The 21350-nt window shown below is 36.2% G+C and overlaps 1 protein-coding gene across 3 annotated transcripts; it reads right to left on the reverse strand.

The window, feature by feature from the left end:
• Nucleotides 1-685: 685 nt before the first annotated feature.
• LOC131049743 (uncharacterized) lies at nt 686-4322 on the reverse strand. Of its 3 annotated transcripts, none has more exons than XM_057983820.1 (2): nt 4074-4322; nt 686-2528 (listed from the first exon to the last, which is right to left on the reverse strand). In XM_057983820.1, exon 2 carries the CDS (start codon nt 2518-2520, stop codon nt 799-801), a length of 1722 nt encoding a protein of 573 aa, XP_057839803.1. In that variant the 5' UTR covers nt 2521-2528; nt 4074-4322; the 3' UTR covers nt 686-798. The 3 variants fall into 3 exon arrangements, with proteins under 3 accessions (XP_057839803.1, XP_057839798.1, XP_057839792.1); XM_057983815.1 differs by having other exon boundaries at nt 686-2566; XM_057983809.1 differs by having other exon boundaries at nt 686-2579.
• Between the last annotated feature and the right edge of the window lie 17028 nt (nt 4323-21350).

The raw sequence follows: 21350 nt of genomic DNA on the forward strand, positions 1-21350 counted from the left end.
GGAGTGTAGCATTCTTGGCGAAGCTTTATATACCGTGTCAAACTTGTACTTCAGTATATTAACATGATCACTTAGAAGCAATGACATAATGGCTTGATCAACAAGTAAACTTTGCAAGTTATGATATAATAGGACACCAACTGGAAAGATTTAGTATTCTTAAAAACCTAGCTTTACCATTGTGAGATGACAGTTTTATCTTGTGTATGCAGGCTATCGCATAGCATTATAATAATACTCTTAATAAAATATAAAGTGCTGTTTAGACTTAGCTCATTTTAGCATTATAACTTATTCTTAGGAATAGATGTCCACGTGGCATATGAGAATAGGCATTCGAAAAAATAATTTGTCATAATTCTTTGAGCATTCCATCATGTACATACTCTATAAAACTCATTTCCATTCTGGTACAGGTATCACAATCTGATAAAAGAATCTGGTCAATAGTGCAGAATGTGACAATTTTTTAATACAAAAATTGGATATCTGATATCTGAAACGCATTACCTAGGCATGTTTTTTTGTGTAGTTTTATCTTTTCCTGTCCCTATCTTTCTATTGTGCCACCCCATTCAACATAGCAATTCTAAGTAAGCCTCCTTAGCACTCTTTATTTAGACATTTAGACAAAAATCTATACAAAAACATTAAGACAAAAACCATCAATAGAAAAAGATCTGAGTAGACGACAATTCCCAATCTATAAAATGCGATTCAAAATCAAACTCAATAATACAGTGATCCCATCCACAGATGTAAAAACACTAATCAATTGTTGCAAGTGTCTTAAATATTTCACCTTGCTCTCCAAAGAGACTGAGTTCTTGGAGAATTGCTTTGTGACATCCTTGAACTATTTTGTGCCATTGTACACCTTTTTTTAGGTGTAAATTTTTTAGGGCTTGGAGATTCCTTAATGAGAGAAATAGGTCCTGGAGGCACTCCCCTCTTCAAAGCACTGCCTCTTGGTGTGGCAGATGGGGGTACCCTCAAGCTGTGAGGGGGTAGCGGAGTGGAAGGCTTCCAAACTAGATTATTTTTTAAAACAAAAGTAACCTTCTTTACACCTTTCTCACCACCACTTATCTTACTTCTAGGAGTGGATTCCCACAAAACAGCAGCATCTATTCCTTCATTTTCCTTATCGTCTAAGAGGCTTCCATTTGCATCAGTTGCCTTGAACGCACTCATCATTCTCTTCCTCTTTTGGGATCTGCTGCTTGAAGGAGAGAGAGAGATTACTAAAGAAGGAAGAGGGGAATTACAATCTTCAAATTCTGTTGCAACCTTCTCAAAATGCTTCTCCAGATTTGAGACCACTGAATCGTCAAATTGCAGAGAGTCCTGATGAACTACAACATTTAAAATTTCACCTTCTTTCAGAGCTTCCTGAACAGACACTGTATTATCAACAAATGCTTCCTCAGTTATTCCCTTTGGCTCATTAGACTGCAACTGACTTTTATGAAATCTGGGACCTTCCTTTGCCTTGAGTATCTCCATAGAACTTCCATCAACTCCATCAAAAATATTCTTAGCCTGGCTATCTGACGACTTATCTAGGCATGACTTCTTGTCAAGCTTCGCCTTGTTGTCCTCTGGAAAAAGAAGTGATATTTCAGAACTTATTAAAAGTCGGTCCAGCTGACTGAACTCTTGATGCAACTCAGACAAAACCCTTTTGTTGGCCTGTGAAGTAGATGTAGTAGCCAGCTTGAAAAGTCTGCTTGTTGCTCCCATTGTCACCGCAATGGTACCGAGATTCTGCAACTTGAAATCGATATGCTTGCCTTCCTGCCTCGAACTAATTAGATTTCGACCATATTTTAGAAGGCGGTCAAACACACTGATTTTTATCCTCCTAAGAAAGCTATCATCAGATGCTTTTACCAAAACTGCATAAAAGGGCTCCATCAAGAGTACAAAAGTATCTACATGAAGTGGAAGAAACTCCTCAAGCTCATTCAGATAAATGTCTGCAATATAAAAATTCACTCCATGGGATAGACATTTCTCAGTAGTTAGAAATGTTTGTTCTATCAAATTCTTCATGAAGCTTTGTACCAGTTCAGGATCCCAACAACTCATATTGAGGACAATAAACATGTGACGGAGCAATTGCTTAAGCAAGTGATAGAACTTGTCCAACTGCAGATCACTAATTCCAGGCCATTCTTGTCTTAAGGTCATCAGGAAAACAGTAAAATATTGTTGAGATAAGTTCAAATCAAGGTTTTCAAGAAGCGATACAAAGTTTTCTATCAGATCTTCCTGTACACGATGGTTCTTAGCATGACAAAAGCAGAAAAATAGACCCTTCCATATTTTCTTCATATCCTCTTCTTTAACAATCTCCTGAGCTGCCAGCCATGATTTCAGCAATGCAATAGCCCTGGCTCGTGTCTGCTTATTTTCATGGCCCAATTTCTTTGCACATTTTATTTTATGGTTCAAAGAGTCAATCGCTTCCTGCCGGTCCTTCATCATCTCAACATTCACTTCTTGGACTTCAAACATTTTCCCCTCTGATTGAAAACCTCCAGAAACCATAGCCATCATTTCCCTATTGTCCAGAGCTTGTTAAAGAAAACATTTAAGGTTGATATTAAACACACAATCAAAAGGAGAGCAAATAGAAAACAATAATGCCTAAACCTACTTCCCTCCACCAACAATCTGATAGTGTTGGTTGAAAAAGGGAAGAGATTATGTTAATGTTAATTTCCTTAATCTTTTGTAATAAGGTATTTCTTTTACAGTTGATGGAAGACCACACACAGGGTCCACAAAATCACATCATAACAGTAAAAAAAACATCACAAACATTCTATCATTTTAAAACAAGACACTACAGCATCTCAACTTGAACAAGAATGATACAATGTACGGTTTCCAACACATGCAACTCCTTTCTATGCTATTTCCAATGCTCATTCACTCTAATTGGAAGAATTGATTGCACATAATAAATAATAAATCAGATCCACATTCACCTGAGTACACATTCATCTACAACTTACACGAGCCATTAGTGAGCTTTGTAGATATCAACCTAAATTACTAGAGAATGAAGCAAATAGCTTGGCGTTTGAGCTTCCTACAGTCCAGGGTACACATCCTAGCCTGGCAAACTTTTCAGCACGGTTTCAGGGTTAGAGTTAGGATTTGGTTTAGAAGACAGCTGTTGTGCCACCTGGAGTCGAATGAGGGGAATGTTAACTGCAGATCCGCTAGAGGAGGGATCAAGTAGTGTGGCTCACTGCCTCGGGAACACCCTACCCTGGATTCAAACTATATCCTGTCAACAGAGTGGCGGGCTCCACAGTTGAGGACATAACAATGTTGGAAGGAACAGAGAAATTTTTTGAATCAAGTTTCCGCAAATAACAAAAGGTTTTATATATGAGACCTTAAGGTGTCTGGTAATAAATTAAGAGTCAAGATCCGCAAACATTTTGGGGGAAGAATGTGGTAGAACACAGGGTACTACTACTATATCCAAGGAGGAGATATGATGATTACAAAATGGTTCACCAAATGTCTTCCGACTCTGAAACCCATGCTTAGATCCTGGAATGTCCGCTATGCATCACCCTTAGGGGTAGAGTAATCCCCCTTTCCGAGTACACAAAAGTTGAACAGTTGAGTTTTTACAGTTTACAAAGCTGCGGTGATTCCCTCTCTAATTAGGGTGTACGATGACTAGCTTGTAAAGAGTGCTATAAAGTTTTCATGGCTGGAAATTTGAACTCAGGGATACCCATAAATGAAAGTTGTAGGAAGCATATGACAGAGCCCCTAGGAGTAAGCAGAGGATCAAGTAGTAGAATATGAACAAATGGGTCATTGGCTTTCCTTTGCCATTACCAACCCAAATAATCAAAATAGTAGAAAATGATTTGGTATGAACAAATATGTCATTGGCTTTTCCTTTGACATTACTGACCCAAGTATCATGGGGTTAAAACCTGGTAGGTGATTATATCTGTTACCGTGGCTCTAAACAGAGTATAGCTGAGATATAAAACAAATAATGTATGTTTTGATACAAGTAGAAGAGTAAGAGATACCTGGGTTTGGATTTAATACGTCGATTCCTTCCTCTTCCTCTTCCTCTTCCTCCCGAAGCTTGTTGATCTCTTCTTTGTCGTTGAGGACCCTGAAGAATTCCTCCCAGTCTTTTACTAAGTTTCGAAGCTTTTTTTTACAAACAGTATGTAGGACCCACTCTCACCAAAGAATTCAAATAAAATTTGAAGTGCAATAGTGTAACGGCTACAATCGTTACACTTGAAATTGGGCATTTCCTCCTCCAGTTGTTGGAGGACAAATAAAATAAAAAGAAACAAAAAGATCTGAAGTCAGACAACCTTTATAACCAGTTATCGCCCCTATTTTAATACCGACCCACAAAATATTTGATATGAAAATAATTACACTAGATGTATAATTTATCTATATAGGACAATAAGAAAATTAATCTAGATAAATTAGAGTAAATAAATAAAACTATGATGATGGAAATTTTGTTTTCTAATTTTTTATTTTTGTTTAGTTTAGGATAATGTTTTGATATATTTATAAATGATATATTTTTGTGCACAGTCAGTCTACATATGTAGTCTTCCTTACACCTATCTTTATGTTCATTATTTATGCACACATAATTCTAGTTTAATTAAATTATTTGTTTGTCTTTGATCATCAATGCAATATTGTAACACACTAATACTAGGCAATCCTCACAACCTCAATTTCAATCCTTATAAATGAAAAATGAAGATCAAGCATTTTAGTTGATTAGCCTCTTTTTGCACTTCAATGCCAAGTTAACTATGCAAACTCCTTCACAATTTGGTGCTATGCTCATATATAAAAAGGCACCCATTTGTATTCAATTCAAGGGCGAGGACACAACACATGCAATCTAGGAATCTCTTCATATAAGGACAATTTATAATTAGTATATTTATTTGCATCTAGCAATATTTGATGATACACTCATCCTAACACGTGAACCATCTAAAAATCATTATAGAACTTGTGCATATTCAAGTGTGTTTGTTTGTCAAGGTATTTTTATATACCACCAACTTGACAAAAAACCATGATAATGTGAAAGAAGATATCATTATCTATTAGTCTATATTAAAAGAGTTCACAAAGTAGAATATATAAATCATTAGAGATTGAGTTCATGGGCATAAAGTGAGCATGTAGCTGCAAATTAGATATAATGGAAAACTCAACCTAGTATAGAGCATTGAAGAATATTTTGGCTCCCATCTATACACATTACTATCCAAGGCTTTTAAAAACTTTCAAGGCATATAGATCTTATTGTCTTCATCAATTGGCACACATTCTCTAGTCATGAAGCTAATTAATCTCTCACTTTTCATTTATTATTATTTATGATAAGATTTTTTACTTTCTATTCGATATTACTTGATATAATCCACTCCACTATACTAACTCGTTGAATCTAGATTGATTTTTATTTAGCTACTTTATTCGATTATTTACCTAGATTAACCCTAAAGGAGCCCTTAATTTCCTTTTCACTTTGGTGAACTTGACAAACTTACCCAACCTTACAATGATACTTAGGTTTAATAAAATCTAAAATTTAATTCTAGTTTTTTATTCTCTAGATTTGATTTTTTGACTTTGGCCTTTAAAGCTTCATTAACTTATATTTTCTTTCTAGGTTTTGACGATTCAATTAGTTGCCTATCTTATACACACTCTACACACCTTTCGTTTGACCTAGGATCTAAATTTTGAGTACATTTTCATATCTACTTTATCTTTGATATTCCATTTTCATGCATATTATTATTACTTATGCCAAAGGTTCCATGAAATCATTATACTCCATTGAGAATAAACTCTTTGCTTGAATTTGATACGACCACCCATTCCAATGATAGTGAGATCTTATTGGTGGTCAGATTGAGGCAAACATAGGTGATGATCACGAGGTACATATTCAAAAGAAATATTTTTGTACACAACTTTCTAATTTGGATAATGTAGGTCTTGAACATCTAGTAGATGTGTTTCACACATTGTTTGAACATCATTAACATTGAAAATGAACACGAGAAATAGTTTATTCTAAAATTGCATCATCTCTTAATATTAGTGTAGATATCCACACCTCTACCATTGGAACCTCAACCATTGCCACAAGTATTACATAAAATATACATTTATCATTAACTTCTTCATTATTTATCAACCATTTTAGTATAACTATAACCAATTATTTTTCCATACCTCTTTAATCCTCTATTATCAACCCTTTCACCTCATTCATTAGTCAACCCACATCCACAAACAATATTTCTCAAGACCTCCATTGTTCTATTCCATTAACCCAAAATATTAAATCATATATTATTCCCATAGATCTCACAAGTATACCTATAGTATTCCTAACTCATCTTATGTTGCCATTCCACCCTCTACCCTAGATGCACTACTTTCAAAGTTTGGCCAAGTAGATAAGAAAATGGATAATAAAATTAATGATCAAGATACAAACTTTTAATGATTCTAGGTAGGCACCACTTTCTTTTGAGATTGTGATGTATATCCATTGCCTATACATTTTTTAGCACCAAGATTTTATTTGTATGGTAGAAAAGGAGTTGCACACAATTTAAACCTTAAATGACTACTTGTGCACATGTCTTATACAGAGAGAGAGAGAGAGAGAGAGAGAGAGAGAGAGAGAGAGAGAGAGAGAGAGAGAGGGGGGGGGGGGGGGGGGACTTAAGGATTATGCTATTAAATGGTTCTATATATTGCCTCGGATATATTCATTTATTTAGTTAATTGAAAAAATTATTAATTAAACAATTCAAAGCGAACATAGAATTTATAATTACAATTGCTAATTTATTTGACTATGCACAATGGTTAAATGAAAGAACTTAGTAATTATGTGATGAGATTCTCTAGTATGTGTTTCAGATTTATTACTTATTTGAATGATTTATATATTCAAGATATATTTATTAGATGGGTTACCAATCAATTAAGATTAACACATATTCCCTTTGCCAATATTTTCATTTTATTAATGAAATATGTTCTTATGTAAAATCAATAGATTCTAAGCTATTTGTAAGAACTAAATCTAGTTGTGGTTCAAGTAAAAATGCCTCTAAGCCTTCTGTGTTTGAAAAGATAAGTTATGTTTTTCAAAGGGTAATGAAAATAAGTAAAATGAAGATCAAGTAGATAATACATTTATGTTTTTCAATCACATGAGAGATGATAATTTACAAATTTTCATGATTCTATAAATTACACGCTTTAAAATTTGTGTAGTAAAAAATCTATCACTTTCATCCTATTCATCCTATAGATACTACTCAAGAAATTCCTAAATTGTATAATGGCAATATGTGTTATAACTATGATCATGTTAATGGATATTTTATATAGAAGAGAATAAGTCTTAAACATAAGGTTCAAGATCTAATTGAATGTAATATATTGAAATTTGGAGGAGTAAATGATAATAATAACATGTAGTAATAGTTATTTAAAAAATCATTTCCAAATAACTCAAAATATATTGATGACCTTATTACTAAAGCTATTAATGATAATAATAATGATGATGGTGATCATTTTGTGGGTAATACTTGTTGCCCATTTGGAGGAATTGATTATGTGTTGCATTGATGTCAACACTAGTTGTTTTGGATGTTTACTGGTATCTTTTTGGTCCCGGTAGGATGTTTGGTTTCTAGTTGGATTGGTTCCGACATGATCCAGTATGTTCTGGTATGTTTGGGTTATGGAATTGTCTTATTCATGTTCATGTTCAGTCAGTTGGTTTTGATCTGGTGATTAGATGCTATCCTGTTTGCTAGAAAGCTTGGTTTGTTGTTTCGGCGAGGGTTTCATCGATAGAGCTTTGATGAATTTCATAAGTGGTGTTGGTGCGGCTTCTGGTGGAGTTTCAGGATGTTGATGGTGATCATGTTTGAGACTTGGTTGATTGGGGATCATTGCTTTAGCATGTGTGGACCTATATTGGGTCCCAATGTATCTAGGTTATAGACTGACTTGGTTGATTGGGGATGTAGAATGGACCTCTCAATGTATTTCCGAGATGTCTTATGGGTTGGATATTATTTGTTTGGTCTTAGGCCGACATGTTTTGTAATTATGTAATTGTTTTATTGTCTGGTGGCCGACCTTATTGTTTATGGTTGAGGGTTTGTATATATATGATGTAAGATCTCATTGTAGATAGTCATGGAATGGGATATGGATATGTAAGGAGCGAATAATGTAATAATTATTCAGGCAGAGGATTTGGTCGATCATTGGTGATAAAGTTGGGTTTATGTAAGAGGATTTAGTCCTCCGGTATTGAGCCTAACCGAAACTGTATTCTGGCATCGAAGATGCTATCTTTGCAGTTCATTCATTTTTCTGGATTGTACTTTGGATTTCTATGTAGTTAGTGAGACTCCTTTTATGATGAGTAGTGTGCTCTAGGTTGTTGGCCTTCCTGCAAGTGTAGGCCCCTCAATTATAATTCACATATTTACTGCAGAAGTATTATTTGACTGTGGGTAGGCTTCCCACCGTGGTTTTTCCCTTTACCAGGTTTTCCACGTATAAATCTTGGTGTCATGTGGATGGTATTTATTCTTTGATTATTGTTTATGCTTAATTGGTTTATCTTCTATTTCGGTAATTGGTTTATGAATTCCGATATTGATCTTTTAGGTTTTGGTATTAAAGTTTCAATTGCTTAAGGTTATGATAATCTGGTGACAATTGATTCACCCCCCCATCTCAATTGTCTTCCAGTTATTTGAACTGTCTAACAATTGGTATCAGAGCTCTGGTCCTCTCTGCAGAAGCTTAACCACTTGAGGAAGATCTTATGGCGACTAACAGTTCAAGTTCATCTAGTTCATCTGGAGCTATCTTTCAGAGAGATATTCCTAGGCTTGATGGAACAAATTACAGAGTATAGAATATTCAGATGGAGACTCATTTGAGATGTCTTGGCAAGGAGATTTGGGAGATCACAGAGCATAACCCCTCATTATCCGACATCTGGAAACCCTCCTCCGAAAAACTTGGACAATGAGCTTGAGAATAATTGTAGAGAAAGAGAAGCCCTCTTGTGTGCACTTTCTGATCAACAAATAATGGGATTAACTGACAAATCATTTGCAAAGGCTATATGGGACAAGTTGGAGACTCTTAATGAAGGTGATCCTACTGTGAAGATTGCTAAACTTGATGGTTACTAGGTAATGTATGAAAACTTGAAGATGGAAGAAGATAAATGGATTACTGCATTCATGGAAAGGGTAAATGAGATTTTTATGGGAATTCAATGTTGTGGTGGAGCTCTGAGTGAAGATGAAATTGTTTCTAAAGTTCTGAGAGCTTTACCACGGACTTGCAAGATGAAGGCTACTACTATTAATGAATTGAGAACAATGGCTAATACTTTTGTCAATAGAGATACCTTGGTTGGGAAATTATCTGCTTTTGAGCTTGAAGAATTTGAACCCTCTAGAGTTGTGAAGTTTGAACCTTCTTTTCATGCATCTGCATCATCAATTGACAAGCAAGATTGGAAAGCTTTATATGTAAAGGAATTGGATGATATGAAGAGAGAAGATGAATAATTTGAGTAACTTGAAGCCCTATTTGCTAGAAGAGTACCTAAAGGACCGGTAGGAAGTAAGTATGAAGGAAAAGCACCTTTTAAAGTTTTGCATGTAATAATATTGGTCATTTTGCATCTAGATGTCCTGAAAGGAATTCAAGATTTGAAGAGAGAGTTAGAAGATATTTTAAGCCTAACCTTGGATATCAAAACAAGTATAAGTACAGGAAAAATAGAGACAAATCATGTTACATAGTGGATAAGGAAGGTGTGACTAATTCTGATGATGAACCGACAAAAGACTCTGCTAGTGGTTCTGGCAATGGAAAGGAATGGGTGTTCCTGGCTATCAAGGAAGATGTTCCGGCATTGGAAGAGAATGTACTTGAAGAGAAGGCACTTGCTACTAAATTTGAAGATAAGGATGAATGGGTAATTGACAGTGGATGTTCACATCATATGACTGGAGATAAAGGGAAATTTTCTATCTTTTCAAGAATTTGATGGCGGTCTAGTTAGATTTGGAGATGACAAAGCATGTATGATCAAGGGAAAAGGGACTATATCATTGGATGGTAAGCACAATACTAATAATGTTTATTATGTTGAAGGTTTAAGACATAATCTTTTGAGTGTAGGACAATTGGTGGATAAGGGATTTCAATTGCAGTTCAAGGATGGAAAATGCAAAATCATTAATAAATCTGGTTTGGAGATTGCAACCGATACACAAACAAAAGGTAATATATTTCATTTGAATTCTGGTGAGAAGACATGTTTGATTGAACAAATTTATGAGAGTTGGATATGACATACAAGGCTATGTCATGTGAATTTTTATTGCATTGTAAATATTAGTTCAACTAAGGTTGTTAGAGATATACCTAAGATTGTGAAGCCCTATAATTCGGTATGTAAAGAATGTCAAATGGGAAAACAAGTCAGAACCTCTTTTAAGAGTATACAAGAAAAATCTAATGATGTTCTTGATCTTATTCATATTGATTTGTGTGGCCTTGCTAGAGTTAAAAGTTTTCAAGGTGATAGATATTTTATGCTAATCATTGATGATTATTCTAGAATGATGTGGGTTACTTTTCTAAGGGAGAAATCTGAGGCTTTTGAAAGGTTTAAAATCTTGAAAGCTAAAGTTGAGACAAAGACATGATTAAAGATTAAATGTTTAAGGCTAGATCATGGTAGAGAATTCACATCCGATGAGTTTAATAACTTTTGTGAGAAGCATGGTATAAGGAGACAATTTTCTGCTCCCCAGACACCTCATCAAAATGGAGTTGTAGAAAGGAAGAACAAAACTATCTAGGATGTTGCTAGAACAATGATGATGGAAGCTAGTCTACCTCATATCTACCAAAGAGAAGCAGTGATCACATCGGTTTATACTTTCAACATAGTACATATCAAAGGAGAAACCGGTAAGACACCTTATGAATCATGGTTTGGTAATACACCTACAGTTAAGTATTTCAGAATATCTGGTAGTAAATGTTATATTAGGAGAGATGATATCATTGGCAAATTTGATCCTAGATGTGATGAAGTAGTTTTTATTGGTTATTCTAATGAAAGAAAGGCATATGGATGTTATAACAAGAGATTATAGAGAATTGTGGAGAATGCTAATGTCAAGGTGGATGAGCTGAATATAAGTCAAATCAGAGTTCATGAGCAAGAACTGGCAGTGGAAATGATTATAACTAAACCGGTAGCACCTTTACTGGAACATAGTGTTGAACCAGTTACTCCAACAGTATCAGAAAATTCAACAGTAACTGAAGAACTAGGAAGAGGAACAGAGAGTCAGAAGAATCCTAGGTATGTGAGATTGAATCATTCAAAAGATCAGATCATTGGGGATAAGAACAATAGAGTGACGACAAGAAGGATATTAGCATCTAATGAGGTATGTTTAATTTCTCAAGTTGAACTGGCATCAATAGTTGAAGTATATAAAGATGAATGTTGGTTGAAAGCTATGGAAGAAGAATTAGATCGAATTGAGAAAAATAACACATGGACTTTGGTAGCGGTGAGTTTTGAGTTGCTGTAATATAAATAGTTGTGTAGGTGCAAGTGTAGGTGTAAGTGTAGGTGTAAGTGTAGGTGGTGTTAAGGTAGGTAAGGTTGGGTAGGTAAGATGAGTATTGGTGGTTGTGCATCCTTCCCTGCTTGTTTCCATCCCTCGTTCTTCGTTTCCTTCATTCCCTGCTTCCCTCCCCCAAAAGCCCCAAATTAGTGCCGGGAATGAATGGTGAGATTTTGTAATGGCTAGAAAAGGATTCTGCACCTCACACGTCTTAAAACTATTGCCAATTATTTACCAGCTAGAAAAGGAATCTGCACATCACACGTTTCAAAACTATTGCCAATTATTTACCAGAAAGGGTTATCAACAGCTGCTGTTCCCCGGCCTAAAAATAAGAATGTTATTGGAACTAAATGGATTTTAAGGAAAAAATTGAATGAAGATGAACAAGTTGTAAGTAATAAAGCTAGATTATTTTGGAAAGGATATTCTCAGAAGGAAGGAATTAATTATGGTGAAACTTTTGCACCTGTAGCTAGGATTGAAGTTGTAAGATTATTTCTTGCCTATGCTACACATAAAAACTACAAGGTTTATAAGATGAATGTTAGGTGTGCATTTTTGAATGGGGATGTTGATGAGGAAGTTTATATTGAGCAACCTGATGGTTTTTCACTTTCAGGTGATACAAACATGGTTTGCAGGTTAAGGAAAGCTTTATATGGATTGAAACAGGCACCTAGAACTTGTTATGCAAGGTAAGATAATTATCTTTTGAAGCTTGGATTCACTAAAGGTAATGCTGACAATAATCTATATTATAAAGTCACTGATGATGATATATTGATTATTGGAGTTTTTGTTGATGATATCATTTTTGGAGGTGAAGATAAGTTGTGCATGAAATTTTCTAAGAATATGGAAAAAGAATTTGAAATGTCTATGATTGGGGAAATGAAATTTTTCTTAGGTTTGCAGATTACTCAGATTGATAAAGGTATTTTCATCTGTCAAACTAAGTATGCTAGGGAATTGTTGAAGAAATTTGGTATGATAGATTCTAAACCGGTAAGTACTTCTATGGTTACAAGTAATAAATTGACAAGGAAAGATGAATCTGCACCAGTAAATCCTACAAGATACAAGTCTATGATTGGAGGTATGCTATATTTGACTCAGACTAGGCCTTTCATAATGAATGTTGTTTGTATTGCATCTATATTTCAGAGTGATCCTAGAAAAAATCATGAGAGTGCAGTGAAAAGAATTTTTAGATACTTGCAAGGTACATCTGAATATGGTTTATGGTACCCTAAGGATGATGACTTTACTTTATGTGCATATACAGATGCAGATTGGGCTGGTGATGTTGATGACCAGAAAAGTACTTTCGGTGGAGCTTTCTTTCTTGGAAACAAGTTGGTTTCATGGATCAACAAGAAACAATCATGTACTTCTTTATCTGTTGCTGAAGCTAAGTATGTTGCTGCTGCTACTAACTGTACACAGATTTTATGGATGAAGCAAATATTGAAGGATATTAAAGTGCATTGCATTGGACTGATAGTTATTCACTATGATAACTCTGCTGCTATTGACATATCGAATAATCCAATACATCACTCTAAGACAAAGCACATATCTATCAAGTATAACTTTCTGAAGGAGAAGGTGGAAGAAAATGAAGTTATACTGGTCTATGTGAACACTAAAGAGCAGATTGCAGATATTTTCACTAAACATTTGCCTAAGGAGTCATTTGAGTACTTGAGAGACAGATTAGGGGTTTCTGCCCCTCCGAGAGAGAAATGATTGATGTTATTTGGCATCAGTCCGATATGCATTATCAAAGATATTATTCATTCTGGCATTGACGTGGGGATGCTCCTGCTTAGGGGGAGTAGTTAGCCTTGTGTTTTAGTGGTTTGTGTTTTTGATTTGATATTTTTGTTAGATTTCTAGCATTGATGTCGAAGGGGGAGATATATAGGTGAAAAACATAGCTTTACAGAGATATCATTCATAGGGGGAGTTTGATCTTTGTTTCAGAACTTCATTGCTATATTTTTGAGTGGGAGATTGTTGGTTGTCTTCCATTGGGGGATATTTGTTTTGAATTTCTTAGCACTTGGATGTTTTTCACATCTAGTGTTGCCATCAATGCCAAAGGGGGAGATTGTTGGCCATTTGGAGGAATTGATTATGTGTTGCATTGATGTTTTGTCATTGATGTCAACACTAGTTGTTTTAGATGTTTACCGGTATCTTTTTGGTCCTGGTAGGATGTTTGGTTTCTAGTTGGATTGGTTCTAACATGATTCAGTATGCTCTGGTATGTTTGGGTTATGGAATTGTGATGCAGAAGAATCCCCAGTTCAAGGTAAGATAATTATCTTTTGAAACTTGGATTCACTAAAGGTAATACTGTCAGTAATCTATATTATAAAGTCACTGATGATGATATATTGATTATTGGAGTTTTTGTTGATGATATCATTTTTGGAGGTGAAGATAAGTTGTGCATGAAATTTTCTAAGAATATGGAAAATGAATTTGAAATGTCTATGATTGGGGAAATGAAATTTTTCTTAGGTTTGCAGATTACTCAGACTGATAAAGGTATTTTCATCTGTCAAACTAAGTATGCTAGGGAATTGTTGAAGAAATTTTGTATGATAGATTCTAAACTGGTAAGTACTTCTATGGTTACAAGTAATAAATTGACAAGGAAAGATGAATCTGCACCGGTATATTTGACTCAGACTAGGCCTTTCATAATGAATGTTGTTTGTATTGCATCTATATTTCAGAGTGATCCTAGAAAAAATCATGAGAGTGTGGTGAAAAGAATTTTTAGATACTTGCAAGGTACATCTGAGTATGGTTTATGGTACCCTAAGGATGATGACTTTACTTTATGTGCATATACAGATGCAGATTGGGCTGGTGATGTTGATGACCAGAAAAGTACTTTCGGTGGAGCTTTCTTTCTTGGAAACAAGTTGGTTTCATGGATCAACAAGAAACAATCATGTACTTCTTTATCTGTTGCTGAAGCTAAGTATGTTGCTGCTGCTACTAACTGTACACAGATTTTATGGATGAAGCAACTATTGAAGGATATTAAAGTGCATTGCATTGGACTGATAGTTATTCACTGTGATAACTCTGCTGCTATTGACATATCGAATAATCCGATACATCACTCTAAGAGAAAGTACATATCTATCAAGTATAACTTTCTGAAGGAGAAGGTGGAAGAAAATGAAGTTATACTGGTCTATGTGAACACTAAAGAGCAGATTGCAGATATTTTCACTAAACATTTGCCTAAGGAGTCATTCGAGTACTTGAGAGACAGATTAGGGGTTTCTGCCCCTCCGAGAGAGAAATGATTGATGTTATTTAGCATCAGTCTGATATGCATTATCAAAGATATTATTCATTCTGGCATTGACGTGGGGATGCTCCTGCTTAGGGGGAGTAGTTAGCCTTGTGTTTTAGTGGTTTGTGTTTTTTCTTTGATATTTTTGTTAGATTTCTAGCATTGATGTCGAAGGGGGAGATATATAGGTGAAAAACATAGCTTTACAGAGATATCATTCATAGGGGGAGTTTGATCTTTGTTTCAGAACTTCATTGCTATATTTTTGAGTGGGAGATTGTTGGTTGTCTTCCATTGGGGGAGATTTGTTTTGAATTTCTTAGCACTTGGATGTTTTTCACATCTAGTGTTGCCATCAATGCCAAAGGGGGAGATTGTTGGCCATTTGGAGGAATTGATTATGTGTTGCATTGATGTTTTGTCATTGATGTCAACACTAGTTGTTTTAGATGTTTACCGGTATCTTTCTGGTCCTGGTAGGATGTTTGGTTTCTAGTTGGATTGGTTCTAACACGATTCAGTATGCTCTGGTATGTTTGGGTTATGGAATTGTGATGCAGAAGCATCCCCAGTTCAAGGTAAGATAATTATCTTTTGAAACTTGGATTCACTAAAGGTAATGCTATCAGTAATCTATATTATAAAGTCACTGATGATGATATATTGATTATTGGAGTTTTTGTTGATGATATCATTTTTGGAGGTGAAGATAAGTTGTGCATGAAATTTTCTAAGAATATGGAAAATGAATTTGAAATGTCTATGATTGGGGAAATGAAATTTTTCTTAGGTTTGTAGATTACTCAGACTGATAAAGGTATTTTCATCTGTCAAACTAAGTATGCTAGGGAATTGTTGAAGAAATTTTGTATGATAGATTCTAAACTGGTAAGTACTTCTATGGTTACAAGTAATAAATTGACAAGGAAAGATGAATCTGCACCGGTATATTTGACTCAGACTAGGCCTTTCATAATGAATGTTGTTTGTATTGCATCTATATTTCAGAGTGATCCTTGAAAAAATCATGAGAGTGCGGTGAAAAGAATTTTTAGATACTTGCAAGGTACATCTGAATATGGTTTATGGTACCCTAAGGATGATGACTTTACTTTATGTGCATATACAGATGCAGATTGGGCTGGTGATGTTGATGACCATAAAAGTACTTTCGGTGGAGCTTTCTTTCTTGGAAACAAGTTGGTTTCATGGATCAACAAGAAACAATCATGTACTTCTTTATCTGTTGCTGAAGCTAAGTATGTTGCTGCTGCTACTAACTGTACACAGATTTTATGGATGAAGCAAATATTGAAGGATATTAAAGTGCATTGCATTGGACTGATAGTTATTCACTATGATAACTTTGCTGCTATTGACATATCGAATAATCCAATACATCACTCTAAGACAAAGCACATATCTATCAAGTATAACTTTCTGAAGGAGAAGGTGGAAGAAAACGAAGTTATACTGGTCTATGTGAACACTAAAGAGCAGATTGCAGATATTTTCACTAAACATTTGCCTAAGGAGTCATTCAAGTACTTGAGAGACAGATTAGGGGTTTCTGCCCCTCTGAGAGAGAAATGATTGATGTTATTTGGCATCAGTCCGATATGCATTATCAAAGATATTATTCATTCTGGCATTGACGTGGGGATGCTCCTACTTAGGGGGAGTAGTTAGCCTTGTGTTTTAGTGGTTTGTGTTTTTGCTTTGATATTTTTGTTAGATTTCTAGCATTGATGTTGAAGGGGGAGATATATAGGTGAAAAACATAGCTTTACAGAGATATCATTCATAGGGGGAGTGATCTTTGTTTCAGAACTTCATTGCTATATTTTTGAGTGGGAGATTGTTGGTTGTCTTCCATTGGGGGAGATTTGTTTTGAATTTCTTAGCACTTGGATGTTTTTCACATCTAGTGTTGCCATCAATGCCAAAGGGGGAGATTGTTGGCCATTTGGAGGAATTGATTATGTGTTGCATTGATGTTTTGTCATTGATGTCAACACTAGTTATTTTAGATGTTTACCGGTATCTTTTTGGTCTTGGTAGGATGTTTGGTTTCTAGTTGGATTGGTTTTGACATGATTCGTATGCTTTGGTATGTTTGGGTTATGGAATTGTGATGCAGAAGCATCCCTGGTTCACAACAATCTTGCATCAACTAAAACATTTCCTTTTCTATTTGTTTTTTGTTTGCAGTTTCTGTTTTCCTTTCTGTGTGTCCCGATTTTGGCTCACTGATTCCTGTGGAGTTGGATTCTACTTGAAGACTTGATCACCCTGCTTTCTTTCTAACCACATCTCATTTGGATCACTTTCTGACAAGATATCACTACTGATTTCCTTGATAGTTTCTTGTTACCGGTTGTTCCTTTGTTACCGGTTGCCTGAGAGCTATTCTAGTGATCTACCAGAACCCATTCCAAAGCTTGCAGAGCCTTGGACATTGATCTCGATGTTTCTTGGCATATGGCCGACCTTCTACATTTCATCCCTTGGATTTTTATGGAGGAATCTCTTGGTGGAGGCTGAACTTGTTCATTTTGCATTGTTCTTCAAGTTTTGATCCTTTTGGGCCGACTAGATCCTTTGGATATATATATATATATATATATTGTAAAGCGGAAAATCGCGATCGAACCCTAGTTGCTTTCCCCTCTTCCAACTCCAAGGAGAGAGAAGGGAGATTCACTAGGGTTGATGGTTTTCACTTAGGGGAGAGACTTTACATTCAAAAGAGGGGTTGAAACCCACAAGATCCAATCCCACGCAATGCAAGATTGGATGCTAAATGAGTTTCAAGGGTTATGACAGCAAGGCTACCCTCTTTTGTAAAGAATGTGCATAGAAGAATTAAGCTAGGAATGCATAGAAAGTGAGAAAGATTTGCTTATAAACTGAGATAGGAATACAGGATGAAGCTGCGGACCTGGAATTAGCAGTAAAATGTCGATACGGCGCTGTCCTGCAAATTTGAGCAAAAGTTGTCGGGACGATGGTGCCCGGCGCCACGGTCCTCCAAAAAATCCGCGAAACGAAGGGGGATCTGTTCGTCTCTGCACAAGGATTCCAGATCTTCAATTTCAGCCGCGTACCTGCAACCTACACACAACAAAGCGAAGACGATTGGGGGGTTAGGGATTAGGGGTTTGCCTTTAGGTCAAACCCCGGTTTTGGAATTAACCAAGAAATGAGCAAGTGCTGTAAATCTAAATGACTGTAAAACAAGTACTAATACCTTGTTCTAAGGATGTTTGTATCCTTATGTGCGAAGGTATAGATGTTGTATGTTTGTTGTATGTTTGTATGTTGTATGTAGCATGTAGTATGTGATCTCCTCTTCAATGGTTGAATCCTTGTCTTGAATGCAACACTTAGCCTTGAATGGAGACTTGAAATGATCAATTGCTTGAAGGAATGCTTGAATGTTTGAATGCTTGAGTATAGTTTCCACGCCTTTTTCATCATCATATCGAATGAAAGAGGAAAATGTAGTTTATATACTTGTCAATTAGGGCTGATAGACTGATTTTCCCAACCTTAGGCCGACCAGGAAAGTTTATTTTCCAAATTGCAAACAAAAAGACCCGAAGTCCAAAGGAGACTGGGCCCAAAATAGGACCTAGGGACCAGGGCGCTGGGCGCCATGGTCCTGGGGGACCAGGGCACTGGGCGCTCTGGTCCCACCTCCCGGGACAGCAGGGTGCAAGGAGGTTTAGGCCAGGGTGCTTGAAAAATGCAGTTTTCAGTGTCATAATCAGGTTTCAGGGTCTCCATTCAGGTTGCGTGTTGCGTTGCCATCGTGAAGACCGAAATGCAGTCGAAATTGCAAGTGTCGCAATTTTAGGACGCTACATTTAGCCCCCACTTTAGCGGGAGTATGTATGCTCATACTTCCGGTAAAGTACAAGGAAACAACATTGAAAGACTTTCACCACGTCAAGGAGGCAAGATACACCAAGCCCCCAGTGGACTAAGGATCTTACGACTTCGATTGACAAAGTAAAAGGGAAGATCACGAGGGAGAACCATGATTGTCAGTAGTAAGGTTCCTTCACTATGAGTCATGCAAAAGGAATACCAAAAATTTTCAAGGCAAAGCTAAGTTTGCCAAGAAATTCTCATGTATCCTGAAGGGATAGACAGGATGTATGCCCCCCTATGTTAAAGTGATCACACACGCCTCAACGGGGGTGATTGTTTTAACGTAGTGATACACATAAGAAATGAGAAAGGAAAGGAGCACGTTATCGCAAGGATTTAGCCCCCAAGTGTGAGATAAACCCAAGGATAATAGACACAAAACACAAAGCACAAGGTGACTTCGCTGTCCTCGGGGTCAGTATGCTGTATGATAAGTCATGTATATAATATGTATGTATGCATAATTGTTCTTCATTCCCCAATCAAGGAAGGTCACCTAGAAGAAGGGAACACATGTGTCTTTTGAGTCAACATGAGAGAGACCAAAAGAGATCTCAATGCTTTGCATCGTCCTCAAGTAGACAACACTAAGGACAACAAATAGAAGAATGAGAATAACATATAGAAGAAGTAACACAAGAGAGGAGGAGAGAATCTGCTATGCTAATGTAACTAGTCTAGCACGTCATCTACCCCCCGATCTTGCTGATCAATGTTTCGGGAAGGCAGGGAACACGCTAGAGGAGGAACATTCAACACAGTAGATGGAGCTATCACAAGATCCAAACAAGGGCTATGTTCATGTTCCGAGCCACATTGTTCTTGTCTAGGAGCTAGGATAAGTGCTTTAGAAAATTCATTGGATAAATGGTTATCAACATCAATAAGTTCATATTCACTATCAAAAGCAAGAGGAGTAACATGTTCATCATGCATAACATTTTCATCTATATCATCATCAAGATTTATAAAAATAGGATCTTTAACTCGCACAGGATCAAGACCATCATGCATCTTATGTTTAGGAGATTTTGGAGAAAATGGAATAATGCTTGTTGAAGGTGTTTTTGGAGATTGTAAAGTTTGAGAAGCAGCTGCTTGAGCCCTAAGACGACGCTTTCGTCGGCGTTCACGTGCAGAACGATTTCGTCTAGTCTTAGTAGGAAGTGGAGAAGATTGAGGAGGAGGAATGTTCTCATCTTTATCACTTGGGTGTTTAGGTTGTGGTCTCTTAGGCTGGACAATAGGAGAAGAGGAAGGTCTCTTCTCTCCATAAAAAGAAGGAGGAGGAACTGCTCCATATAAGGGAGGAATATTTGGTTTAGGAAGAAGACCAAGTCCATCATGACGAGGAGGGATAGGTCTACTTTTAGGAAGTTTATTAGATATAGACATAGTCACATCCATAGGGATGGGTTGGGAATCTTCTTGAGGAAAGACATTAGTTTTATCTTTCAAAGGAAGAACTTCCTTCTCAAGAATGATAGGAATATCAAGTTTAGGTGTTCTAGGTTCACTTAGAGATAGGATCATATCTGTTTTCCATTTTTGATAAGATTTGAAAAGATGATCACTTCGCGGAGGAAGAGATTGGAATTGTTTAGGCCAAAATTAATCAATAGGAACGCTAGAAGCTCTTTCAGCTGGTTTAAAGAGACTATGATTGATAGTAACAACTTCACCATTATGGGGAAATTTCAAACACTTATGTAGAGGAGAAGCAATAGCTTTCATGGAAGATAGCCAAGGATAGCCAAGCTTCACACGAAATTGTTCGGAAGATGGAATAATAGCAAAGTTCACATCAAGGGATTTGTTATGGACCTCAATAGGCAATGTAATAGAACCAATTGCAGGAGAAGAAAAGGCATCAAATAGTTTCACAATCACATCTGTTTTGTCATATATCACTTGATTCAATTGCAAAGTAAAAAGAAATTCTTCAGTAATAACATTAACCATGCACGAAGGATCAATAAGCACTCCACGACAAGGTGTATTCTTGCCTTTTGCAACTATATATAAAGGACCATCAGGTGCCCTAATGGTTTCACTGGAATCAAATGTGATGGAAGGTTCTTTAGGGTTTTCTTGCTGCTCTACAAAGTTAATCACATTCGGAGTTATAGACACAAGACCAACAGATGAGAGAGAGGAATCATTAGCCTCAATCGCATTAGAGGTATGAGAAGGTAATGGATCAGTGAAAATCTGAAGATTTTGATTAGGAGGAGCTACAGATGTATTGCCTTTATCATTCACTCTAGAAACAGAAATAGTATTATTATCAATCAAATCTTGAATTTTCCCCTTTAAAG

The sequence above is a fragment of the Cryptomeria japonica genome, chromosome 5 (assembly GCF_030272615.1).
Source record: "Cryptomeria japonica chromosome 5, Sugi_1.0, whole genome shotgun sequence".
NCBI lineage: Eukaryota > Viridiplantae > Streptophyta > Pinopsida > Cupressales > Cupressaceae > Cryptomeria > Cryptomeria japonica.